At 42.7% G+C, this 22177-nt stretch overlaps 2 protein-coding genes across 6 annotated transcripts; one reads left to right on the top strand and one right to left on the bottom strand.

Annotated features, from left to right (window-relative positions):
- Positions 1 to 146: 146 nt before the first annotated feature.
- ankle2 (ankyrin repeat and LEM domain containing 2) lies at positions 147 to 17287 on the top strand. 4 transcript variants are annotated; one of them, XM_085474408.1, is made up of 14 exons: positions 147 to 241; positions 2108 to 2611; positions 4546 to 4737; positions 5128 to 5312; positions 5878 to 6066; positions 6170 to 6292; positions 6656 to 6719; positions 7324 to 7503; positions 7604 to 7706; positions 10368 to 10558; positions 10803 to 11661; positions 11969 to 12100; positions 15431 to 15571; positions 16220 to 17287. In XM_085474408.1, the coding sequence occupies exons 2-14, from the start codon at positions 2119 to 2121 to the stop codon at positions 16242 to 16244; spliced, it is 2877 nt and encodes a 958-aa protein (XP_085330534.1). In that variant the 5' UTR covers positions 147 to 241; positions 2108 to 2118; the 3' UTR covers positions 16245 to 17287. The 4 variants fall into 4 exon arrangements, with proteins under 4 accessions (XP_085330534.1, XP_085330532.1, XP_085330531.1 ...); XM_085474406.1 differs by having other exon boundaries at positions 149 to 232; positions 15431 to 17287; XM_085474405.1 differs by having other exon boundaries at positions 149 to 241; positions 15431 to 17287.
- Positions 17288 to 17350: 63 nt separating this feature from the next.
- pgam5 (PGAM family member 5, serine/threonine protein phosphatase, mitochondrial) lies at positions 17351 to 22044 on the bottom strand. Of its 2 annotated transcripts, none has more exons than XM_085474410.1 (6): positions 21507 to 22044; positions 20665 to 20837; positions 20359 to 20484; positions 20159 to 20247; positions 19056 to 19189; positions 17351 to 17815 (listed from the first exon to the last, which is right to left on the bottom strand). In XM_085474410.1, exons 1-6 carry the CDS (start codon positions 21734 to 21736, stop codon positions 17665 to 17667), a joined length of 903 nt encoding a protein of 300 aa, XP_085330536.1. In that variant the 5' UTR covers positions 21737 to 22044; the 3' UTR covers positions 17351 to 17664. The 2 variants fall into 2 exon arrangements, with proteins under 2 accessions (XP_085330536.1, XP_085330537.1); XM_085474411.1 differs by having other exon boundaries at positions 19056 to 19186; positions 21507 to 22041.
- Positions 22045 to 22177: the final 133 nt, after the last annotated feature.

Genomic DNA, 22177 nt, shown 5'->3' with positions numbered 1-22177 from the left:
TAAAATTGCACTATTCATCTGTCACGGTGTGCCCATTCAAGTATAAGTTAAATATGAAACTCTGTAAATTACCCCATATTTTTGTTTCCTGTTTCCACTTTGAATTTTTTCTTTTCAATCGTTATTTTTGCTCAGGCAGTATTTTAGACGGAAGCGGGTCCTCGCTCTGTGCATTTTGAAACCGTCGCGGTGAGAAGACACCTAGCAAAATAGCCGGGGAGAGGAGGAGGAGGTGGGAATGGTACAATTAAAATTATATATTAATATATCATTGATGTACAGTTGACTGGGGTACATGTTTACGGTTATATGCAATGTAAAACCAGAAAAAAATGTGCGTTTAACGTTCGTATCAGTTTTTATTATCACTAACCGGTAGCTCGAGTGGTTAGCTTCTTGGCTTGCCAGCTGGCTAATGACTGCTAGCATGGCTGACAATCTCAGCTTCCTGAAATGAATCGCATACCTAATGTCACTCTAATCTAATTTTCATATTTAACGATCATTCGTGCAGTTGATCGTTTCAGTTATTTGAATACCTTCGCCATGCCCTGCGTTTGTTTTACCCGATAAGTGATCAGTTTGGCCTGCGTACATGGCTTTGTGCTAACACAAAATATTTACCATTTTCTTTATACCAGTTTTACATTTCAGATTCTTCATTGTTTTTGTATTTTTCTTATTCACTGTAAAATAGTATGTCTGTTATTAACTACAAAAATCGGCGCTAGGTTATCGTTTCCTTGAATTAGTCACGTCTACTAAGGCACAGCATGATGCTATATTAAAGGCTAGCAGAAAGTACGTAAATATGAGGACGGTGTATTTTTAACTGTAGACCAGCAGCCATGTCCCGATAAAGGCTCTTGTCACCAACATGCACAAAATATTTGACATGTTACGTTGAGTATTATTATTAACAAATGTAGAAACATACGGTATTTAAAACAATAAACTAGTGATGTAGAGAGAGTTCAGCAGTGATGTTATTTAAACCTATGTCACATCCAGTGTAAGGTGTCATCTAAATGATCTTTAACCACAACAGTAGCATATTTTAAGAGAAAGAAATGTTTAAAAAATCGATTTGTGATTGGCTGCTGTCACTTTCAAGTGAGCTAGTTGTAAATTTTCCTATAGTCCTAAACGCATCGTGCGCCCTCCCTTAAATTTGAACATGCGCAGAACGTGTTGTAAACAATGAGACTCTTCCAGACCGTCTCCAGCTTTGTGTCTGTCCAACAGTTGATCTGTGCAAAACTAAACGGTTTCCCATAGCTCTCCGTACATTCAATAAAAAATGTTCCTTGGTAAGTAAAGAGACACATTTGTGACTAAATTTTTTTTTTTATCAGCATCATCACTGCGAACACGTATCACATTTATTACGTTACAGCCTGAAAACCCACCTCGAATGACATACTTGGGCGTGACAGCGTGCGAATGAACATACTAATATTGTTATTATGCACTTACTTTAATGCAGATTTATATTGGTCAGTATTCCAGCCCCATCTACATTCCTTCCGAGCAGCGTCTCTTGTGCTAGCTTTGTCAGGCAAACTCCCGGCTTTTAAAGCTGACTTGCTGGTTAGCAGGCTAGCTAGTAGATGCTAGTGCAACACTGGTCTCGGTGGTTCTGTTGAGGCATAATATGCTACGTTAAAATAAGCATTTAGACCATCAGTACCACCGGGTGTTTTTCTGTCATATTAATTAAAAAATTCATTGAGGCTGTTGAAGACACATACTCATGCTTATTAAATGTAAATGATTATCTTTTTGCTACTGAAAGGGGGGGGGGGGGGTGTCAGTGATGGTAGTATCGGTGTGTTACATTTTAAAACTTTGGACTGACTGTTGGAGTATATTAAATTATACATGGCATTTAGCTATTGTGCACGCAGTAATTAGAGACTGTTTAATTGCACACGTGTGGAATGCAGTGGAAAATGTTGACATACTAGTCTAAGCTTGATTTAGACATCCATCAACTTTTAGTTTAAGTACTACTTATTTTTATGAGTAATGATAAAACTATAGTGTATAGGAAGTTGTTTATCAATAGCTGCTGTTTGTAAATGCTGAAGTTTGTGCTGTGTTACAGGGAGCTGAAGCATGGAGGCGGCTCTGAGCAGGTTGAGGGGGCTAAGTGCCGATGAACTGTCCGAGGAGTTTGCCCGGGCAAACGTCAAGTGTGGACCCATTACACCCACCACCCGTGCCACCTATGAGAGGAAATTAGCCCGTATCCTGGCTGGACCAGAGAGCAGTACCACTGAAACAGACAGCAGCTCTTCAGCTGGTGCCTTGAACATTGTGGTGGATCATGCCAAATCTCTGTCATGTGCCACCTCAGCTGTTGTGCCCACAACCTCTGGAGCAAGCAGCAGCTCCTCAAAGGCTGCCAATGAAGAGTTGGACTTTGGCTACGGTGTGGGTCTCAACCCTCCAGAGGAAGAAGAAATATCAGAAAATACAAACTCAAACAGCTCTGCTGAGGGCAGTAACTTGCAGTCCAAAGTGGAAACTCCTTCAAAGCCAGCACAAGTGTCCCCAACCCTTTATTATGGAGTGTGTCCACTTTGGGAGGATGTCTTGGCAAGAAATGGTAAGAGAAACTCAGCTTCTTACTTTTTTAGAGTCCATTAGATATCATGTTTAATTTTGGTATGAAGAATTACTTGCCAAGTGTTGTTGACTTTGGAAATTGTAGAAACAATACTTTGAAACAATTTAGCATTACTTCACGCAGTTTAAAAACATGGTACAACACGCTGTTTTTGCCCCACCTGTTTGCGTTTCAAGTAGTGTAGAGGAACTGAGCCCTGCCACCAGTAAGACGATGGCAGGAATGAAGCAAATGAGTCCATTTTATAAACCCCAAAAAATCTGAACTATAGCGACAGCTTCTATCCTAGTACAAGTTATTTTGGAGCAGCTTTGCTCTCTTTTCACCATCCTTCACCTGTCTTTACTGTTATTGACACTAGCTGTGGAGATGCTCCCAGCTGCTGGATGACTAGTTAGCATTATTTTGCATGCATTTGTTAGTCTAATTTTAGAAATGTAGTTATTACTGTTTATGTTTCCTAGACTGTGTGACATGATATTTGTCCTTTTAAGACGGAGAACTTTGGAGTAACAATTGTTGGAATTATTGTCTTGTAATAACCTATATTAGTCATATGACTAGCATATTATCACAATGGCTTTAATTCAGTGGCTCTAACAACAGAATTGCAGTAACTGTTTAGGATTACAGGCAGCTGTCACTATGAGATCCAAACAGATACTGATGCAAGTGAAGGAGGCTATCATTTGGCTGAAAACTAAAATAAACCTATCCTATCAGACTGATTGCAAAAATGTAAGAAATGGCCAAATAAACAATTGTGTTTGTTCTTGAAAATAAATAGATGCACTGTCCAGTTTAGCAACTCCAAATGACTTGAAAAATCACAGAAGACAACTAAAGCAAATGTTAAGAAAGACTGGAAAAAAAGGGGGGGTTAGGAAATTTCACACCAAGTCAACAAATTCAAAAATCTCAAGTAGGTAAGTGCATAACTGTCAGGGTCTACAATCGAGAGACGTCTTCATGAATTGAAATACAGAGTGTTTATAACGAGACACAAACCATGCTCAGTTACTCAGTTCCACTCAGGATGAAGAAACCTAAAACAGACCACAAACTCCTAAAAGATTCTTCGGACACAAACAAAATTAAAATGTACTAGAATGATGGGAAGAGGAAAATATGAAGAAGGAAAGAGAACATTTATGATCTGAAAGATCTCATCTGTTGAATATGGTGCAGTAAATATTATGGCATGGGCATCATGTGACTGCTCATAGTGTACAGGGTTATAATCTCCAAAACTGATTTAACCACCCAAAGCCCCGTTTCTCAAGGCAAAGAAAAGGGATATTCTACAGTGTTTGTCAAATAGCCTTTTAAGTTGTTGAAAATGAGGAGCTAAGTATAAAAATGCATGTAATTCCAACAGTTAATGTAATAATGTTGTTAAACCGCTTGAATTAAAGCTAAAAGTCTGTGCTTCACTAAATAAAAACAATTTATATTGGATTGAAGCATTTAAATTTGCAGTGTTGTTACAAAAAGTACTTCAAAGGCAAAGAACAGAAGAAATGTCTCAGAAATATGGTTTATCCAATAATAATCAGATAATTAAGATATTTTTTATTTATATATTTATTTATATATATATATATTTGTTTAGTGGACAAACATTTTCTTTTCTTGGCAGTGAGCAGTCAGGCAGTAGGACAGCCTGACCTCTGGGGCAATGATCTAAATTCACTTTGAGCTTCCATAAAAATCAGTGCTGTTAATGTTAATCAGTCAAGGCAGGCTTTTTTTGCAGTTGCAGAAGCAGTGGCACTTACGTGGCTGACAAGACAGACAGGGCAAACAATGTGGAAAAAACCCAGCCACCGGTTAGGCCACTGTAAAACACAACAATTAAGGAAAAACGGAGTACCAAATAAAAGAATTAAAATGGTTTTTGTGTTTTTCTGCAGAGGGAGCACATGTGTACTCAGATAAGAAAGATGCCCTTCAAGCTGTAAAGACGATGAAGGGAGCCCGTTTTAAAGCCTTTTCCAACCGTGAGGATGCTGAGAAGTTTGCTAAGGGGATCTGTGATTACTTTCCCTCTCCCAGCAAGTCGGTCTGTGTATCTCCTGTCAAACCAGGCCTGCCCATTAGTAAAGGTAAGTACATGAAATGATTTAGGCTTCGCTTCTAAAAGAGCTTCACAGTATTTTTTTTGTGTATTTTTATTCAATTGAATTAGTTTTTATTTTCTCATCTTGTGTTAGTTTATTGCCTGATAAAGCAGTGCACCGTTATCAGTCAAAATTGTTATCGCTTTTAAGTGAAGTGGCATCTGTGAGCTGATCGCTGTATTTATTACAGTGTGAATATAGAGGTGCAGCATAGTTCAAAGATTTCACAGTTTGCTGATGTATCTGACATGTTAAAAGGCACAAGCGGATAAAAAGACTACAGATCGAGCCAGAATCCGAGCCATTGTGCAAGGCACTCCTGAAAAATTCTTCACTGCAGTGACCAGCTTCGTCTCTTTCTCCCTTCCACCCCAGACAACGTGGAGGTCGATACCATCAACCGGGAGCGTGCCAACAGTTTTAAGAGCCCGCGCTCCCAGGACCTGACGGCCAAACTAAGGAAAGCTGTGGAGAAGGGCGATGAGACGGCCTTCAGCGAACTGGTCTGGGGCAATCCACGCTATCTCATTGGCTCAGGAGATAATCCCACTATTGTTCAGGTGGGAACATGTAGTGAATACTTTTGGTATATTCGGACTGTTTATAACGCTGACTGAAAGTTGCATGGTATTTAGCATCTTAAGATAGCACAGAGATGCCGCCACAATCTCTGGAAAGTCTTTGCTATTAATAGAGTAGCATGGCCTGACTTGCCATTTGTTGATACATAAATATTTTGACTCTATCAGCGCCAGCCTTTCAGTTACTGTGTGTATGTGTGTGTCAAGCTTGTAGCTCCTGAGACAAAAACAAAAGTGAATTTACCTGCTGGATGTGCTGAAATGGAATTTTTGCATCAAAGTAATTCATGTGTTTGTTTTACATTTAAAAGTACTTTAAAAATTGGGATTTAAAGTGTTCATAGTTGATGCTAGTATATTATAAATAACTGTTTGTTTATTAAGCTGCAGGTATTCAAATAAAATCAGTGGCATGTTGTTAATCCCTGATTAATCCCAAAGTCAGATTCTGATTTTTAGAAAAAAACGTGCAGTTTCTGTTAACTGGAGATTAAAAAGGATTCCTGACCCATTCAGTCGTTCCTCTGTGGTTTGTTATGTTCAGGAGGGCTGCCGGTACAATGTAATGCACGTGGCAGCCAAGGAAAACCAGGCAGGGATTGCTCAGCTGCTGCTGGACACCTTGGAAAACCCAGAGTTTATGCGCCTCATGTACCCAGATGACCAGGAAGTCATGCTGCAGAAACGAATCCGCTACATTGTAGACCTTTACCTCAACACTCCAGATAAAGCTGTCAGTTCTTTCACACTCCCAATTGAACCTGAATAGATTCATTTTAAATAATAATATGAACAGAGCCCAGTAACTTTATTATTTTGTTTTTCCCCCACTGTAGGGCTTTGAAACACCGCTCCACTTTGCCTGTAAGTTTGGGTGTCCAGATGTGGTCAATGTCCTGTGCTCGCATCCTGACATTGATAAGAACCGTGAGAATAAGGATGGCCAGACGCCTAGGGATGTAAGTGCTTACATTTCGAACCATTATTTAAACGAGCAGCACACACAGATGCACACACATGGAGCATGGATTAAACCACAGGAGTGACCGTGAATGTGTACGCATTTATATGAGTGCTGTCTAGCAAATACAGTCTGTCTCAGTGCAATCCTCGCAGTAGTTGTTCAGGGAGGCGCAGTTATGCCCACACAGGTTTTTAAGCTGTGACCTCTAAGCTTGCTTTTTAAATCCTTTGGCAGCAATCACTCACTGAACATTGTAAGCTAAACTTAGATGAGCAAATTCTTTCCTCACTTGATCCAGCAACAGCTGTACATAAATGTCTGTTCACGCATCATTATTTTGTTTCCCTCTTTCCCACAGCTTATATGCAGCAGAAAGAATAAAAGTCCAGAAGTGAAACAGAAGATAAGTGACTACCTGGAGGGTAAGGGATTAGCACATTTCTTACAAATTAAGTTTGTTCTCCTTGGGCTGGTTCAACACACAGCATGTGACATCTTAGTTTTTTGTTTTTTTTAAATCTGTCCTTTTAATATTTGTAAAATTGGAGCTGTTAAGTGTCGGTCATAATAGTCTTGTGAGCTTGAAAAAAGAGCCCTGGATGTCTTTAGGTTTGAGAGGTGAAACGTATTTACAAAACTAAAGAAATCCAGTTACTTTTTTCAAGCTCTCGAGACTGCATGTGTTAGTGTTACTGAGCGGGTATACTCATGAATAAACTGCAACAAGTTTGTTTTGCAAATCATGACAAGTTTTTGTTCAGTCCGGTGAGAGTTGAAGGCATCTGGTGTGCAGCGTCAGAGCATTTGGCACGGCGTTCTGCATACTGTATTTCTTTATACCATTTGGTATGCGCACACTGCCAACGCCATATGCAGCAGCCACATGACAACACATAAACTTAGATTTTGTTTTGATGTACTCTGCCAGCTTAAGGTTCGACTCTCACCGCTTCCACCTTTGACGATATGTAAATGTTGTCATGAGTTATGTTGTCATGCTGACTTTGAGTCTCTGTTGTTTCACAGACCGTTGCTATATCCCTTTGCTGAGAGCAACTGACAATACCTCCCAGCCCATCATTGGTGCTCCATGGTCACCTGAGTCCTCAGAAAGTCTCTCGCTAATCCAGCGACACACAAGAAGCCCCAAGGATCCCATGATGGCTGTCACTGCCTTTGCTGGCCCCCTAAACCCCTCTAAAGCAAGTTTAAAAACAACAACAACAAAAAAACCTGCTTATCAGTGTTTATGAAGGCCGTAATAATTTTTTTTTTTAAAACACATATTGTCTTCCACTGTAGGCAGATGATTTTCGCCGGTTCTGGAAGACGCCACCCAGAGACCGGGCAGAACTTTACCACCACATACTTAAGTCTGATCCTGACAGAGGGGCGGAGAGAGTAGGCAGGTACGTCCAAAACCTAAGTCTTATTTTATTTTCAGTAACTTTCTCAGGAATATCTGTGTCCGCTGTGATGCACAGATATCATCTGTTAAATGCCATCTCTGCACTTTTCACATAGTCATACATATTGGAAGCTTTCACTTCATTATGGATGATTAGCTAAACCACAGTAGGATACAGTTTTTAATCCATCCCATCCATCCATCCATCCATCTTCATCCGCTTTGTCCGGGGCCGGGTCGCGGGGGCAGCAGCCTAAGCAAAGAGGCCCAGACCTCCCTCTCCCCAGCCACCTCCTCCAGCTTATCCGGGGGAACACCAAGGCGTTCCCAGGCCAGCCGAGAGATATAATCTCTCCAGCGTGTCCTGGGTCTGCCCCGGGGCCTCCTCCCGGTGGGACATGCCTGGAACACCTCACCCAGGAGGCGCCCAAGGGGCATCCTTATCAGATGCCCGAACCACCTCAGCTGGCTCCTTTCGATGTGGAGCAGCAGCTGCTCTACTCTGAGCCCCTCCCGGATGTCCGAACTTCTCACCCTATCTCTAAGGGAGAGGCCAGCCACCCTTCGGAGGAAGCTCATTTCTGCCGCTTGTATCCGCGATCTCGTTCTTTCGGTCACTACCCACAGCTCGTGGCCATAGGTGAGGGTAGGGACGTAGATCGACCGGTAAATTGAGAGCTTCGCTTTTACACTCAACTCCCTCTTCACCACGACGGACCGGTGCAGCGTCCGCATTACTGCAGCTGCAGCCCCAATCCGTCTGTCGATCTCCAGCTCCCTTCTCCCATCACTCGCGAACAAGACCCCGAGATACTTGAACTCCTCCACTTGGGGCAGGAACTCATCCCCGACCCGGAGTGGGCACTCCACCCTTTTCCGGCTGAGAACCATGGCCTCAGATTTGGAGGTGCTGATCCTCATTCCCGCTGCTTCACACTCGGCTGCGAACCGCTCCAGTGCGAGCTGGAGGCCCTCACCCGATAAAGCCAACAGAACCACATCATCTGCAAAAATCAGAGATGAGATTCTGAGGCCACCAAAGCGAAAGCCCTCCGCCACTTGGCTGCGCCTAGAAATCCTGTCCATAAAAATTATGAACAGAACCGGAGACAAAGGGCAGCCCTGGCGGAGCCCATCACCCACCGGGAACGAGTCCGACTTATTGCCGGCAATGCGAACCAAGCTCTTACAACGGTTGTATAGGGATCGAATGGCCCGTAGCAATGGGCAGACACCCCATATTCCCGCAACACCTCCCACAGGACACCCCGAGGGACACGGTCGAATGCCTTCTCCAAGTCCACAAAACACATGTAGACTGGTTGGGCAAACTCCCATGCACCCTCAAGTATCCTGGAGAGGATAAAGAGCTGGTCCAGTGTTCCGCGACCAGGACGAAAACCGCATTGTTCCTCCTGTATCCGAGGTTCGACTAACGGACGAACTCTCCTTTCCAGCACCCTGGCATAGACTTTCCCAGGGAGGCTGAGGAGTGTGATCCCCCTGTAGTTGGAACACACCCTCCGGTCCCCCTTCTTAAAGATGGGGACCACCACCCCGGTCTGCCAGTCCACAGGTACTGCCCCTGATCTCCACGCAACATTGTAGAGGCGTGTCAACCAGGACAGCCCTACAACGTCCAGAGCCTTCAGGAACTCGGGGCGGACCTCATCAACACCAGGGGCTCTGCCACCAAGGAGTTGTTTAACTGCACAGGCTAACCAAGCCCGATAGGCCTCCTTCTTCAGCCTGGTGGCTCCCTTCACCTCTGGTGTCCACCAAAAACTGTCAACCAAATGGTGGACAGTTTTTAATGTTTTGTTTAATGTTTAAAATGTTTTGTATTCCATATACCACTGAGAATAGAACAGCCCATTATGTAACTATGTGAAGGTCGACTTATGCATTAACCTTCCCCGTCAATAATTGGAATAATCAGCTCTTCAAATTACCAAAATAATATTTAGCAGTTTATTACTATTATTCTGCTATAATGGTGGATACTCATAATAATCATGGCTAAAGTTTTAGTTAATGAGGTCTGGGTTTGTTTGGGGTTTTCCCCCTGACTCTTGGCTCTCTAAAATATTGGAGAGGATATCCTTATTATGATAATTTCAGGTTTCTTCCTGTTAAAAGGGAGTTTTTCCCCTTCCCACTGTTGCCATGTGCTTGCTCATAGCTCATCTGATTGATGGGGTTTACTTACTATTATTGGAAGGTATTTATGTTACAATATAAAGCGCCTTGAGGTAACTGTTATTGTGATTTGGTGTGATATAAATAAAACTGAATTGAATAGATCTGGCTGTGAGCAACAAAGTCCACCTCCTGTTCAAATGAATTTGTAAAGGAAAATCATAACAAAGCTGGCTTAAAGGTAAGGAGAAGCTCATTTTAGAGAGCGGATGACCTGAGTGACTGAATCAAAGTCCAGTTTAAGATAATTGAGGACTAGTTTTGTGTTTTTTGGAAACATGCACAGCTTCTTTTTTTAAAGTCCAACAGTAGAAATATAAATCGAAATTAATGTAATGGGTTAATTTTGATTATGCATCCTTTTAACCCACGCAGATCAGCTTCAACATTAGCCACAATCATGGGGAACCAATAAATAAACAAATATCTTTGTTATTTAAATGAATCTACGTCTTGCCTACAGAGACCTAGCTCATGAGATGGGACACCCCTGGGCGGAATATTGGGACTTCCTGGATAGTTTTGTGGATCTGTCATCTGGTGAGGGGCTCCGCAAGCTGGACGATTACCTGAGCAAGAAGGATTTCAGTTCACGGACTCATGAGGGGGCCGGCGAGAATGAAACCAGCAACAGGTTTAAAACCCCCTCTCCAGGTACAAAGTGCTTTATATTTGAGAAGTATGGGTTGCTGAGATGGACTGTGCACATTTCTGATCACATCCTGATTTAATGTGTTAATTTTTAGTGATGTAGCGTAATCAGTGTGTTTCTCAAGTATAGCCTCTTGTTATATTAAATGGTCTTTGCAAAGTTTCATACCTCGTTTTTTTGCCCTAAAGCAAAGTGCACCACTCTTTAGTTTACAGTTTTTTGTTACTCATTCTTCGCTGATTGCAGGGAAGCCCAAAAAGTTCTGCAACTCTATTTCTGTTGGTGCCTTCCTGGACGAGGGTGACGATATCAGCCTTGAGGAGATGAAGAACCGGCAGAACGCAGCACTCACCAGCATCACCTCCTGTGCTGCATCCAAGGACGTCCTGAAAGGAGCTGTGGGTGGCCGCGAGTTCCACATCGCGCTCCGCCACCACGGGGCCGACCTGATCGAGACTGCTGCCGAGCAGGACCTGCTGTGCTGCTGCAAAGACGGCCTCCTGTCGCCTGGTGTAGTCTGTAAAAACGGGGTGTGCTCCTCCTCCAGAGATAGGACTCACAATGGAGACAAGGTGTCCCCACGCACCTCCCCATCCTCTTCCTGCATGCTGTCGCCTATTTCCAATCTCATGGTGGAGTTTGAGCGCATGTCTCTGCAGGAGCCACCAGACAGTCCCACCAGCTGCAGAGAGAGAAGGAGCAGTGGTGGGAACCGTCATAGGGAGGCTCGGGACTATAACTCCTCCTCAGCCACAGACCTGAGCTCTGGGCTGAACCTCCTGTCTCTCAGTCACAGCGGTCAAGATGGTGAGACTGTGGATGGGCCAGGCTGGAGAACAGAGGGAGCAGGTAAAGAAGAGAGGCACAGCAGCGGCAGCTCAGAGGAGTACTTTGAAGCAGAGGAGAGTCTGGAGATGCTGGGTAGGACTAGGGGGTCAGTGTCAGGGTTGCGCAATTTCTGCGCTAGGTCCAAGTCATGGGACCACGGGGGCAGGGACTTAAGCAGCTCAGGATCCTCTGGGTCCTCTTATAAGTCCTTAGAGAACTCCCATGAGTTCTTACCCAGGACCCCACCACATGTCAGAAGAGGACTTTTTATTGATGGGTGAGTCGCACTTGCTTTCACTGCAGAGGATTCAGTTTATAGCAGACAAATAGAAAATGTTCCTGAGAATCTTTAAGTTTGGTATTGTAAATAAAATTAAATATGAGACTATGTGGAAAAGAAACTGAACTACATGAAGCATTTGTGAATATTTCTGTGATAATCCAGAGAAGTACTGTGTAACACACTCTGAGCTAGATGCTGTTAGTGGGATGTGACAGGCAGACGGTACAATTAGGAGCAGTCTGATGATCCCCAACTGAGCTGAAGTGATAAGTAGCTGATTAATCGTCTGTCTTTTTTACAGTGATTCTCCAACCAAACTGGACAGAGCGGTCCTGTCAGCAATAGAGGGCACAGACATCGATCCTCAGAAGTATCCGAGTATTCATAAGTGGAAGAGCACAGTGAAGTCATACTCTGCCTCAGATATGCAGAGGTTAGTAAGCTTGGCTGGCATATCAATGCAGGGTTTCCACCAGTGTTTTACAGGCTGTGTGTGTGTTTGATGGCAGTTGTAGGCAGACTTAAAAAGAATAATGAACCAGGTGAATGTCAACAGCTAACATAATTATATCTGTTCTGCTGCTATCTGTCAACTTATGTCCATTAATCATGGATTACAGTAGGCTAGGTCCTGCTTGGCTAATCTACATAAACTGTGAATTGGTGCTTTCTTGCTTGTGTTGGCTGGGAAGTATGCCCTTTTGTTTTCCCCCCCTCTTTTTCTCCACAGTGTGCAGAGATGCAGCTAGGCTAGCACAGCTCCATTGTTTTCCTCTGTCGTACAGTTAGCATTATAGCTAGTTAAATTTCCTGCAAACCCTGTTCATAGTTATTTGTATGCTTATTTCACGTGTGGGTGTGATCCTGCTGGCTTCAAAGGTTTCAGTACCAGGTGATGATGATGATGATGATGATGATGATAATACTTTTTCATGTCTTTAATCAGCACTAAAGGTCAGTTTAGTGCAGTAGTTGCTGAAATGGGAACTGAGAACCAGTTCTGTGTAATATGTGTAATGCACATTTTTTTTGAGTAACAACCCCAACACTGATCACAACAAAGAGGGGAGACGCCTCCAACATGCACAAACATTTGACCACACAGAATGCGGTTAATTTGCACAAATGTTATGTCTTTGATATGCAGCTTAGCAAATGTGGTGACTCTCAAAATGTAGCCAAGGAGAATCGATAGAGAATTGATGAGAAATCAAATCAATAAGAGATACTGATAATAGAATCGAAATTGCTAAATTCTTATCAGTTCCCGTCCCTTGCATTTGCTTTTATCATCTTGCTTTTCATTACTGTTTAAGCTTAAAAACTGGCTCTGCACACAGCTTAGAAGCTGTTATTTTTATTTTACATCATGACAGAGGGCATCCACAGAAACATTGGTGGAAAAAAGAGAAATCAGTACTGAAATCTACAAGACTGACATTTAAACTACTGTACATTCAGATCTTACAGATTCTGGCATGTAAATGAACTGGTGTTTTCTACAGGGAGTGCAGAATTATTAGGCAAGTTGTGTTTTTGAGGAATAATTTTATTATTGAACAACAACCATGTTGTCAATGAACCCAAAAAACTCATTAATATCAAAGCTGAATGTTTTTGGAAGTAGTTTTTAGTTTGTTTTTAGTTTTAGCTATTTTAGGGGGATATCTGTGTGTGCAGGTGACTATTACTGTGCATAATTATTAGGCAACTTAACAAAAAACAAATATATACCCATTTCAATTATTTATTTTTACCAGTCAAACCAATATAACATCTCCACATTCACAAATATACATTTCTGACATTCAAAAACAAAACAAAAACAAATCAGCGACCAATATAGCCACCTTTCTTTGCAAGGACACTCAAAAGCCTGCCATCCATGGATTCTGTCAGTGTTTTGATCTGTTCACCATCAACATTGCGTGCAGCAGCAACCACAGCCTCCCAGACACTGTTCAGAGAGGTGTACTGTTTTCCCTCCTTGTAAATCTCACATTTGATGATGGACCACAGGTTCTCAATGGGGTTCAGATCAGGTGAACAAGGAGGCCATGTCATTAGTTTTTCTTCTTTTAGACCCTTTCTTGCAGCCACGCTGTGGAGTACTTGGACGCGTGTGATGGAGCATTGTCCTGCATGAAAATCATGTTTTTCTTGAAGGATGCAGACTTCTTCCTGTACCACTGCTTGAAGAAGGTGTCTTCCAGAAACTGGCAGTAGGACTGGGAGTTGAGCTTGACTCCATCCTCAACCCGAAAAGGCCCCACAAGCTCATCTTTGATGATACCAGCCCAAACCAGTACTCCACCTCCACCTTGCTGGCGTCTGAGTGGGACTGGAGCTCTCTGCCCTTTACCAATCCAGCCACGGGCCCATCCATCTGGCCCATCAAGACTCACTCTCATTTCATCAGTCCATAAAACCTTAGAAAAATCAGTCTTGAGATATTTCTTGGCCCAGTCTTGACGTTTCAGCTTGTGTGTCTTGTTCAGTGGTGGTCGTCTTTCAGCCTTTCTTACCTTGGCCATGTCTCTGAGTATTGCACACCTTGTGCTTTTGGGCACTCCAGTGATGTTGCAGCTCTGAAATATGGCCAAACTGGTGGCAAGTGGCATCTTGGCAGCTGCACGCTTGACTTTTCTCAGTTCATGGGCAGTTATTTTGCGCCTTGGTTTTTCCACACGCTTCTTGCGACCCTGTTGACTATTTTGAATGAAACGCTTGATTGGTCGATGATCACGCTTCAGAAGCTTTGCAATTTTGAGACTGCTGCATCCCTCTGCAAGATATCTCACTATTTTTGACTTTTCTGAGCCTGTCAAGTCCTTCTTTTGACCCATTTTGCCAAAGGAAAGGACGTTGCCTAATAATTATGCACACCTGATATAGGGTGTTGATGTCATTAGACCACACCCCTTCTCATTACAGAGATGCACATCACCTAATATGCTTAATTGGTAGTAGGCTTTCGAGCCTATACAGCTTGGAGTAAGACAACATGCATGAAGAGGATGATGTGGACAAAATACTCATTTGCCTAATAATTCTGCACTCCCTGTATTAATTTGAACACGGCACATTCACAGAGGACTTCCCTCTATACCGAAGTGCTTTCTCACAGTCATATTCTCACTCAAATGGATGTATAACTTGGGGCTCACCATCTTGCACGCTGAGTCGGGGATTGATCAACCCACTCTCCAACCTGAGCCACCCAAAGAATGTGCTCTTTGCCCTTTAAATCATGTGTTAACTCAGTGAGGTGTTGTGGCAACACCACTAACCTCCTCAAACACCTCACAGTAAATCATATGACAGAATATGACGAGTGTATGTTGAGGCGAACTGAAGAGGAGGACAGGGACGGGTGCTGCTAGGGCGAGACAGACGTCTCTCATTGAGTCCTTTAGTGCTGCAGGCAGGCAAGATGCTCAAATAGCCACAACTTCAGGTTTTTTATTTTTATAAGATAATTCTGCATTATTAAATGATAACAAGTAGTCTGATATCCCATAATCATTATGAAGCTATAATTTGAGATACAGTAAAAGATACAATAAATAAAATAAGTTTTTGTACAAAGTATCGGATCAGTATCCTCGATACCATCCTGGATTTTACTTGGTATCGGATCGGAAAGGAAATGAGTGGTATCGCACATCACTAGTCTCAGGCCAGTCCCCCAAATAATATGCTTTATATTTACCATTAAATTTATTCTAAAACACTGATTATTGTGTTGATCTGTATTGTGTAGCTGGCCTAGCCCTGCAGTGGTAAAACCACGACTCAGGATGCAGCATCAGACTCCCGGCTCTCCTATCAGCGGCCTGATGTCCCCCACCGGCCGCTTCAGCCCCGCTCGGCACGCTGCCTCACCGGACTTCAGCCCCAGCCGGTACAGCCCTGCCAACATTAGCTACATTCAGCGCCTCAAGCACTTGAACGAGCCGTCAGTTTAACTGCACCCACCTCCTGCGCTACAATGCAGCCATACCCTCTCCAAGCCCTGCCTTCTCTCACACACCCGAATCCAGCTGTACAGAGCTGGCTACACCAGAGCTCAGAAACCACAAACCTAACAGAAATATGCACAAAGTGTCTGGAAGATTTGTATTAATGATGTATGGTACGACTCCTACGTAACACAGGAATTCTCATCACAGTTAGGTTGTGATGTCAACTCCAGACTTTAAAAGGTAAAAAACAAAACAAACCTTGCTAATTTATGTACTGTATGGGTGTGGACCATGTTGAATTGACGGTAACGTTATTTGTGGCAAGTGTGAAGCACCTTTATCATAGCCTGACTCAACTTTTATGAATATTGTGAACACAAGCCACACCCCCCAAAGTTAGTTGATCACTAAAACTTTAGTGAGGGATCCTAAAAGGATTGTCACTGAAGATGTTCTTAAAAAAAATTAAAATGTCAATATTTTAAAAATTATTTTTTGTATGTTGGTCAGTAGCACAAAATTTAAATGTTTTTATTAATGGTGTTAAAACAGACTGCCATTTCCTATGTTCTTTTTCCCCCCCTCAGTTCAGGAATTGCCTTAATTTTCTGAAGTGATGGACCAGCTCTCTGTCAGTTTGGACACATTTCCTCTAGCTCATACATGAAATGTATGGAAAATAAAGCAACTGAGATCTTCCATGTTTTTATTTTGTCCTTCAATAAATTCATACAATTTCCATCTTTTCTCGGTAGTTCCTGGACATATCTGGACTTTTTCTTTCTGTCGCTGTTGGCGGCCTTAGAGACTGTGCAATTTTTTTTCTTTATCTTTTTTCTGGAGTATCTTTTATGGGCAAACATCTCCTACAATGTATGAATGACAAAACACACCCATCAGTATAGTATTATTTCAGATTTGGCTAGTGCCTGGTGTTGCGATCACTTTAAAGCTGTGTGAAGTGATTTGTAACCACTAGGGGGCGAGAAAGACTCAAAGTAACTTGATAGGGTTTCTATGTCCTGTTACGACTGTCTTGTTAATGAAACTGCCTTATGATACAGAGAATACAGATTAGTTGAGAGCTGCTTAAAATATGAAGTTGATTAGCAGAACATGCGACCCTCATGATAGAATTTGATTTTAACAAAGTGCTAAGTAGAGCTTTGAGGCCCAAAATTTCAGTAATCCCTCAGGTGGTAAAACTGACTTCAAGTAAACTTGTGTAGATAACGGCAAGTTCTTGCAGTCCTCTAAAAACCTGCTGTATCCAGTCTGTATTGTAGGGATAACATCACTGCTGGGTGAGGGCTTATCAGCTGTGTCTAGGACTAAAAAGCCAATTATCCTGAATATTCAGATGGCCACTCGCATTTAAAGAATGTATTTTTTGTGTGAACTATACCTTTATCCGAGAGCACAAACTACTTCAGTGCGAAGATTGTGTCGTCATCCTCGTGTTCTCAGATGACAACAGATCTAATTCTGGTTTCTGAATGTGGAACTTTGCAAAAATGTACCTTAAAAAAACTTAACATGCTTCTTGTGCTTTTAGCATTCTGTGCTTTATTAAAACTTAACTTTCATGGTGAATTCTTTCTGTATGTCTAGACCTCATTTGCTTTCAATTAATCAATAAAAAACCCTCACTCTTACTTTACTGTTAATGTATCCACTTATTTCATTGGCTGTGTTATCAGTAAAATAAGAAATGTGACAAGTTGTGCATTCATGATTTTATTCACTACAATGGCACCACAACATAATCCTGAAATGTTAAGCTAATAGCATGTTCAACAGCTTTACAAATATTTATTTTTTTGGTTTGAAAAAAATGAGTCACTTGTGTAAAAATTCTTCATTACATTCAGGAGGAGTTGCTATGCAGCTGTTAATCACTTCTGCTGGCATCCTATGGCACTGAAGTAACAACACCACCACAAAGTCTCTGATAACATCAGAGTTCAATTACAAAACAACACCATAATTTATTTGAAGACACTTAAGGAGAAACATTTCATGGGTCAGCCCATCAGGTCCGTGTTAGTTTGTCCGCGGGCATAAATCCTGCATCTCCAAGAGTCCTGAGGGCCACCCTACCGCTGGGGCGGATGGTAAGCCATGTGATGCTGCCATTATTCAAACCCATGCGTAACCAGCCCTCTGGAGGAAACTGAAGAGCCCTGAGGAATAAAGAATATGATAAGTGTTACCAATATCTACTTTTTTCTTTTCTTTTTAAAAAATTGGATCGTGCAATTCCTTAACTAATATCTTGATTTTTTTAAACTACTTTTTGTCAGTTATTCAGAGGATAAACTGAAGCTCAGTCAAACAGATCTAAGGGAATAGGAAAAGTGTTCTTCAGTCAGTGACTTTAGGACTGGGACAGAACATCAAAACATCAATACATCAATATACCACAAGGCCTCCTCTTGTAACGCATCAATACACTGGCGCCAAATCTCTTCCTGCTAACAGATTCCCCCACCTTAACAGAGGTCCACAGTTGTTGCAGTGGAGCTTATCAGATAAGTGAGGGTTAACTAAGCAAATGTTAACCAATTTCCAGTGAAGAAGAAAAGCTCAGGGGTAAAACGTCTTGCAGTGTATTGTGTAATCTCAGTATCATGTCAGCATGGGCAATATCTTATGCAGTGGTGGGGAATAATTATTGGATCCCTTGCTAAATTTGAAAGTCTGCCGCCCCCCCCCAAAAAAGTCTATAACTTTTATGATAATTTACTCTTTTATAGAGAAAAATGTATACAAAGAATAAAGAAAAAGGAGGGATTTTGTTCCACTCCTCTTTACAGAAACTTTGTAAATGCTTTACGTTTCTTGGCTGCTGCTTGGCAACTCAAAGCTTCAGCTCAGATTTTCTACAGTGCTGAGATCGGGAGACTGGCTAGGCCACTCCCTAATCTTTATAGCCCCTTTTCCATTATACCTACTCGGATCGACTCGCCACAGTTTTCAGGGTTTTCCAGGTGATCCGAGCAGGTACTAAAATGTAACGTCAGACGACATGCCACTGATTGACTGGTCGGTAGCAGGCGCTTCCTTGTTGCTATGCCGGTATGTTTTGGAGCATCGTTACGCTGGAAGACTGATTCACAACCCATCTTCAATATTCTGACTGAGGGAAGAACACTATCATCCAAAATTTTATAGTACAAGGCCCTGACTATTTGCCCCACGATGCAGTGAAATCTTCCTGTACCCTTAGCAGAAAACCAGCACTAAAGCATGTTTCCTTATAAATTCATTTGCATGTCATTAAATGAAATAACTTTTTTAATGAGAGCACAATGACACAAGTGAAGCACAAATTAGAAATCCTATGTGAAATGGCTTGAATACATCGATTAGCGAAGCAAAGAGCAACAAGTCTGGCCTCAGCTGAGCAGCGACAGCACAAACCTGCAGACAAAATAACGGATGACATTGGCATGACACACGATGATCTCGTAGCTGTCCTCCTTCTGTTTGGGGTCAGCCCGGTGGATGTAGCGGCGGAAGGCTGCCTCAATGCGAGCTCCATCTTCGTGGTACTGCTGGAGGACAGTAGAAAGGTTGAAAGCCACCTTTGTCACATAAAAGGGTTCTGTATGAACCCCAAAGCAGAGTCAATGCATGTGTGCATTGTAGGAATACATGAAGAGTTTTATTCCAAAAAGAAGCCCACTATGTGGCAGATGTAACAAACGCTAGATCAGGGGTCTCGAACTCCAGTCCTCGAGGGCCGCTGTCCTGAAGCTTTTCATGTGTCCCTGTTGCAACACCCCTGATTACAATCTGTAGGTCATTAGCAAGACTCTATAGACCTTAGTTGCATGCTGTGGTGGTGATTCAGCCATTGGATTCATGTTACAGCAGCTCATGAGTGAATGAACACGGTGCAATAAAAGTACTTTTAGAAGTATATTTTTCTCAAACACTTACATTAACTTAAATTTACTTGAGTAGGGTTAGGGGTTGCCACTTCAGCATGCAGTCAAGTTCTATGCTCTTGCTAACTTTACTCAGGCGTGTTGCAACAGGAACACATGGAAAAGCTTCAGGACAGCAGCCCTCGAGGACTGGAGTTCGAGACCCCTGCGCTAGATCAATACATGAAACTGCTGCAGCAGCACTCCGGTCTCTAAAGAAATGCAATAGCTTATCTTTACTTTCACATTAAAAATCCATCTTTATAGGATTGTTCCTTTGTCAACAGTTACCAGCTTGTTTAAAGCATGTGAATATATACATAATGACACAAAACCAGACTGAACAGCTTCAAGACTCCTCATTTCCAATATTTTGGAAATTAACTCTTTTCATGATTCATTCCTATGCCAGTGCACTGATGTATTGGTTGACTTTCGCACCCGCAAGCCTCAACAAGCACTTGACAGGACAACTGCACAGACACGTGGGCAACAAAGTTACCTTAGGTATCAGCAAATCCGGGGGGGAAAAAAAAGAAAGAATATCAAACCTACAGCCACTCCAGAGATGGAATGGGCTGTAGGTTCTCTCACCACAGCGTCAGGCTTCCAGTGAGTGACAGGTGGAACCGGTTCAATAGGCGCACCTTCTCGCAGCAAGTCACATCTCACCAAGTCCACTCCTGGACCCACAGGGACACAAGACAACTTCAAGTTTAGAACTTTTAAATGTAACTTTTTAAGAATCTACCAAACTTGAGTTTGTGGTTGGCTGTGTTGCCTTTTCTAGTTACCTGGGAGGTATTTACTGATTATATTTGCTGTCTCCGTGGCCCTGGTCATGCTGGAGTGGATTAACACGTCATACTTCAATCCAAGTGCAGCCAACCTTTGGCCAGTCAGCTCAGCCTGTTCACGGCCTGCGGATGGAGAGACACTGATCATTCCAACAATGCTCTGTCAGAAACAAGGAAAATCTGGGGGTTGCGGGGTATGAGCAAAACAAACAGCCCCAGCACTCACCAAGGCTACCTCCCAGCATTACTTTGCATGCAGGCTGCCTATTACGTTTCCTGTGGATAAAAACAAGAACGACTAACCTAAAGGAGTGAGGATCTTCTCCTTGTCACTATTCCCGCTCAAGTTGTACTGGGAGTGTCTGATGAGGAGGATGTTGCGTGTAGCTTTCGGTTTGCTGTTGTTCTGCTCCGAGGTGGGGTCTTCGGTCGCATTCTCCTTCTTCTTCCCGTTGGTCAGAGCAGATGGATCTCTCCTGGTCAAAGTTCAAGCGTAGTGATTTTGAGATTAGAAGTGGCTTACTGTCTCACGTGGTTAAGGTGAGAGCTGGAAAAGTGGGTTAACGTAACTGACTTTAAATCTGCTTGGGAATAACACCCACGCCTGACCGACTTTTAAAGAGTTAAAAAACAACAACACTTTTTGGCCATCGGCAATGCAAGAGGACTTTAACGGTGTCATAAGTCATTATGCTCATGTCTTTCATTCGGGAAACACCTCGACTGCCAAGTTATGGTGATGCCTGCTTCAGTCCGTTACATAGCAGCTTGGTCCCGTTTGGTATGACGTTCAATATAAAGGTAGAATAGAATAGAATAGAATACTTTTATTTGTCAATTTCTTCAAATGTACTTGCCATACAAAGGAATTGAAATTACGTTTCACACTGTCCCATGCGTAGACATTGACAACAATAAGGTGCAGATGCACAACAAAAACAGCCCTAACAATAAAGTAATAAATAGTAATATAATAATATAAATAGTGCTAAAAGAAATACTAAAAATATATATATAGTTGCAGGTGTGTGCAATTGCAATGGAAGTCAGGAATGTTTTCAGTAGAAAAGTGGATGAAATATAACGGTGGCAGCCACGTCAGAACAAACAGCGGGTCACGGCACAACACATGTACGTTAACTTACTTGTCCCAGTTGAAGTCCCAGGCGTGTCCGGTCGGGGTTGGCGTGTGGCTGGCAGGGGTAAACGCCGGCTGGGCAGCTTGAAGGACGGCGAATCTCGACCACCGACTGACCCTCTCTCCGCCCTGCTCTCCAAAAAACCCGCTGGAGTCGGCGGCTGCGGCAGCGAAAACCAAGACTGCGGAGCCTCCAGCGAAGCCGCAAATAAGTTTCAAAGTTTTCCTGAATGACATCCCGCGAGCCGCAGAACAAGGAAACTAATGCTAGCTAATTAGCTGTGCTTAACAGTCGCGCTATTAACAAAGTGCACCCCGCCTCTGCTGTTGTTAAACGGGTCTTTGACTTCTAATTCCAACTTTACAGCAAGGAACAGAAAAAATATCCAATATGTTCTCTAAGCGCAACTACCTGCTGAGCTCCGGCTGTTGGACGGATACTAAAAATACAGTCGATACAAGCGAAAGCAGACTAATCAGTTTCCTCTAAACTTTACGGTGTCCCACATGAGCCAAAACAGTCAGCCTTCGCTCTCCCGCTTGAAATATGGGATTTTGTCGCGTGAGGGCGCACAGCTCCCTAACTTCGCAGTAAGGTCCACAGCTTGGGCATTTTGTGCTCCGTTGAATGAAGAGGCTCTGTGAACTCCATTCATTCTGCACCATTTCACTATAAAA

The sequence above is a fragment of the Copadichromis virginalis genome, linkage group LG12 (assembly GCF_057382275.1).
Source record: "Copadichromis virginalis isolate Kocher_CV1m ecotype Utaka linkage group LG12, C_Virginalis_male_GT1.1, whole genome shotgun sequence".
In the NCBI taxonomy this organism is placed as follows: domain Eukaryota; kingdom Metazoa; phylum Chordata; class Actinopteri; order Cichliformes; family Cichlidae; genus Copadichromis; species Copadichromis virginalis.
This window is presented reverse-complemented; position numbering and strand designations above follow the sequence as displayed.

Excerpts from the sequence above, each read along its gene's own strand:
- pgam5 (XM_085474410.1), bottom strand. The coding sequence starts at position 21,736 with ATGTCATTCAGGAAAACTTTGAAACTTATTTGCGGCTTCGCTGGAGGC. Across the intron at positions 20,838-21,506 it reads TGGGACTTCAACTGGGACAA|GAGAGATCCATCTGCTCTGA; the intron begins GTAAGTTAACGT and ends AACTTTGACCAG. Across the intron at positions 19,190-20,158 it reads ACTGGAAGCCTGACGCTGTG|CAGTACCACGAAGATGGAGC; the intron begins GTGAGAGAACCT and ends ACTGTCCTCCAG.
- ankle2 (XM_085474406.1), top strand. The coding sequence starts at position 2,119 with ATGGAGGCGGCTCTGAGCAGGTTGAGGGGGCTAAGTGCCGATGAACTG. Across the intron at positions 6,293-6,655 it reads ATGGCCAGACGCCTAGGGAT|CTTATATGCAGCAGAAAGAA; the intron begins GTAAGTGCTTAC and ends TCTTTCCCACAG. Across the intron at positions 7,707-10,367 it reads GGGGCGGAGAGAGTAGGCAG|AGACCTAGCTCATGAGATGG; the intron begins GTACGTCCAAAA and ends TCTTGCCTACAG.